Below are 4,301 nucleotides of genomic sequence, written 5' to 3'. Positions count from 1 at the left end.
GTCAACTCCATATAAAAGTACATGCATTTGAATACAATGTCATCACAGTCTCCGTTGGTGTAACGGTCAGGTGACCGAATACTTTTGACCATGTAGTGTATATGTCATGTATAAAAGTTCAGTGTCATATGTTGCATTTAAAAAATACCATAGGGTATAAGAACATTTCAACTAAAGAAAAACAATTATGTTAATGTGCTCATTTACTGCCCATCCCTACAAAATAAAACATCCATGAACTTTATGTCTGTTATTTTCCTGCTGCGTGTCACATCCAGATATTCTAGACATCTGTTGAAACCTTATAGAAGTAAGAGCGCGTGAGATAAGAAAGCCCTGAGGTGAACAAAGACACGCTGGAGATCAAGTCTTCATACAGAAGTAACAGAACAATATCAGACATGAAAAATACAATTAACAACCATAAGATTACTGTCAGACAACCACAGAGCTCCTCAGACAGCCTCACTGATAGCACAAGCTCTCTCTGCTGCTCTTCTGCCTCGCGCAATTACGCCTCCCGCGGAGCTCTATGCAAGCGTTAAACGAAACATTAGCACCTCATTTAAAAAATAAAACAGCTTTTCACAAGGACAGACAGCTCCCCGGGAAGTCTTATCATGCGCAAATTAGCCAATTTACCAAACTGGCCTCTCTTTCTAACACTTATTCACTCCCTCACACACAGAAAGAGAAACAATCATCTGGAGCTGTAGACACATCCTACAAATTGCTATTATTGTTGTTACACTGTTAAAGATCATGTGTGAACTGAAGCTGAGGTAAAAGTTCATTCATTGAAAGAGTATGGAAAATCATGCGTCACAGGCGCCTTAACAGCTTTATAATGACTTAATTATGATGATTACGCGTAAAATTACACTTTTGCTATTATTAGATGTGAATGTTTGGCTCTTCTTAAATGCAGTGAGGGGTTTACTACAGCAGTTTTATTGTATTTCAAGATGGGCAGCTGTGCGTAAAAATGCGTAAAAGTGATGTTTTTCTTCCCTTTTTAATAAGATGGAGCTGAATCTGTGCTCCACGTCTCCATCCTGTACCCCAGTGCCACAGACACTGGCAAAACCAGTATGATCATAAGCTATATAACAAAACATGCTGATAAAAACTTGATAGACAGCTGCAAAGCACCGCCCCTGCCGCTCTGTGATTGGAGGAGAGCCACTGGGGGTGTCGCCTGCATGGCTCTTGTATATATCGGCTCCGCGTCGTCTCCAAGCCGTTGATTTGTATGGGAACCGGGACAGAGGTGGGACTGGATGTAGCCACCGTGTTGTGGAGACAGAAACGAGGCCCACATTGTCATTTTTTTTTATACCGATCAGACAGCAGAATCTGGGGTTTTATTTTTCAACCATCTGTGTGAGGATACCGGGAGCTTTTCCAGAAGGAGGTGGACTCTCCTCTCAGCCATCTTGCCTGCTGCTCGCCGCCCTGAAGGCTGCTTTCTCTCCTCCTCCTCGGCTGAAAGTAAACACGGCTTGCACATTGCTTGCAACTCCGTGCAAGATCCCGAGAAAAGCGAGATGGGCTCGCTGCGTAACATCTAACCAAAGCGGAGGAGAACGCGGAGGATTTATTTCTGAGCAGAAGAGGGGGGAAACGACGCGCTGGAGAGATGATGGACCTGTTTGGGATTTACCTGCTCCTCTGTCTCGCTCTTCTGCCCCGATCCAGCTGCACCACAGCCAAGGAGATCACCTGCCAGGAGATCGCCGTGCCGCTGTGTAAAGGGATCGGCTACAACTACACCTACATGCCCAATCAGTTTAATCACGACACGCAGGACGAGGCGGGACTGGAGGTGCACCAGTTCTGGCCTCTGGTTGAGATCCAGTGCTCCCCGGACCTGAAGTTCTTCCTGTGCAGCATGTACACTCCGATCTGCCTAGAGGACTATAAGAAACCTCTCCCGCCGTGCCGGAGCGTGTGTGAGCGCGCTCGTGCTGGCTGTGCGCCTCTCATGCGGCAGTACGGCTTCCCCTGGCCGGACAGAATGAAATGTGACCTGCTGCCCGTCCAGGGCAACCCTGACACTCTTTGCATGGACTACAACCGAACAGACTCCACAACGGTGTCCCCCGTCCTTTCCAAACCCACAAACCACCCAGGGAAGGGCTACAATCCGTCTAAAAGTAAGCCGAACCGTCCTGGTGCGCCTGGGAAATACAAGCCGCCTTCTGCGCCCTGTGAGCCGGGCTGTAAGTGTCTGGAGCCCATGGTGCCTGTGAACACTGACAGACACCCGCTTTACAACCGAGTTAAGACAGGCCAGATCACAAACTGTGCCATGCCGTGCCACAATCCCTATTTTACGCACGACGAGCGGGCTTTCACCGCCTTTTGGATCGGACTTTGGTCTGTTTTGTGCTTCGTGTCAACTTTTGCCACAGTTGCGACTTTTCTCATCGACATGGAGCGCTTTAAGTACCCAGAGAGACCCATCATCTTCCTCTCTGCCTGCTACATGTTTGTGTCCATCGGCTATATTGTGAGACTGATCGCCGGGCATGAGAAAGTCGCCTGCAACAGGGAGTTTGACCTGGAGCACATCCACTATGAAACCACCGGCCCTGCGCTCTGCACAGTCGTCTTCCTGCTCATCTACTTCTTCGGCATGGCCAGCTCCATCTGGTGGGTCATTTTATCTCTCACCTGGTTCCTGGCAGCGGGGATGAAGTGGGGCAACGAGGCCATCGCCAGTTACTCTCAGTACTTCCACTTGGCCGCTTGGCTCATCCCCAGCATGAAGTCCATCGCGGTGCTGGCGTTAAGCTCCGTGGATGGAGACTCTGTGGCTGGGATATGCTACGTAGGGAATCAGAACTTGGACAACTTGCGGGGCTTTGTTTTGGCCCCTTTGGTGATTTATTTATTCATTGGCACTATGTTCCTCCTGGCCGGATTTGTGTCTCTATTCCGGATCCGCAGCGTCATCAAACAGGGAGGCACAAAAACGGACAAACTTGAGAAACTCATGATCAGAATAGGCATCTTCACGGTGCTCTACACTGTGCCAGCCACTATTATTGTTGCGTGTTACTTTTACGAGCAGCACAACAGGCAGAGCTGGGAGATCACACACAACTGCTCCAACTGCTTGTTAGAGACAGAGCGCAGGAGTCCGGACTATGCAGTTTTTATGTTGAAGTACTTTATGTGCCTTCTGGTGGGCATCACGTCCGGAGTTTGGATCTGGTCCGGGAAAACTTTGGACTCTTGGAGGACTTTTTGCACGCGCTGCTGCTGGGGGAGCAAAGGCACGAGCGGCTCCATGTACAGTGACGTGAGCACAGGACTGACGTGGAGGTCAGGCACGGCCAGCTCCGTGTCCTGCCCCAAGCAGATGCCATTGTCCCAGGTTTGAATGAGAGAAAAAGCAGCTTATGAGGACTGCTAATTGTTTGGGAGATAACCCATCACTCCCTGTCTTAAGTGATTTGCATTGTAATGAACTGCTGCTGAGGTGTCCCCCCACCCACCCACCCACCCTTTACTCACCCAAACTCACCTCTGCAGGGAGAGCTGGCTGAAACACTCATTCATACACCTCTGTTAAGAAGGATTAGAGGTACACTCACAATCTGGGCATTACCTGCTGCAGGCAGAGAGACAGTTTGGCTCCTATAGCTTCATACAAAGAGTTTTTATTGCTGACACAGTGCCAGAAAACAATGTACAATTCAATCACATCAAAGATGGTTTAAATTAAGCCTTAAAAGTGCCCAACTATTTTACGGGTCTTCGTTTTTTTTTTGTAATTTCAAATGTATTTATATAAAAAAGTTATGTAAAAACTTGTACATTTGTGTATAAAAGAAAACTTTATAAGCTATACTGTAAATTTGTACAAAGTGTAGATGTCTCTTTTTGTGAGAAAAAAGCAAATACAACCTTTATTTTGACAATAAAACATTTGATAAATGTGAACTCTCTCCGTTGCAGTGTTTTCCCGGTGCAGGGTTCAGATTTTTGTGGCAGTTTTGTTGGGAGGGAGCCCTTTAAACCATCAGAGAGTGGTAATTAGAGGCAGGGGTTGAGTTGGAGCATCTCCATAATTGTTAAAGTCCTCTTCACATGCCTGCCGAAGCCCGCTTTCTTAATTTAGTAAAAAGAGGGAGTGTTTGAATGGGGGGGTATAAATGCAGGGAACAGACCCTTTTCATCTGCACAAACTTTGATCTTTCTTTTTTAGCAGCGTAGAAGAAAGGTGGTGTGTATTAGGAGTGTCTGTCTGATGTGCCAAGGTTCCCCCTAAATGTCCCCATTTGGATGCTTTG

At 47.3% G+C, this 4,301-nt stretch overlaps 1 protein-coding gene across 1 annotated transcript; it reads left to right on the top strand.

Moving 5' to 3' along the window:
* Positions 1-1,265: 1,265 nt before the first annotated feature.
* fzd8a (frizzled class receptor 8a) lies at positions 1,266-3,497 on the top strand. Its single transcript, XM_041813723.1, has one exon. The coding sequence runs from the start codon at positions 1,640-1,642 to the stop codon at positions 3,386-3,388; it is 1,749 nt and encodes a 582-aa protein (XP_041669657.1). The 5' UTR covers positions 1,266-1,639; the 3' UTR covers positions 3,389-3,497.
* Positions 3,498-4,301: the final 804 nt, after the last annotated feature.

The sequence above is a fragment of the Cheilinus undulatus genome, linkage group 19 (assembly GCF_018320785.1).
Source record: "Cheilinus undulatus linkage group 19, ASM1832078v1, whole genome shotgun sequence".
NCBI classification, from domain to species: Eukaryota; Metazoa; Chordata; class Actinopteri; order Labriformes; family Labridae; genus Cheilinus; species Cheilinus undulatus.
This window is presented reverse-complemented; position numbering and strand designations above follow the sequence as displayed.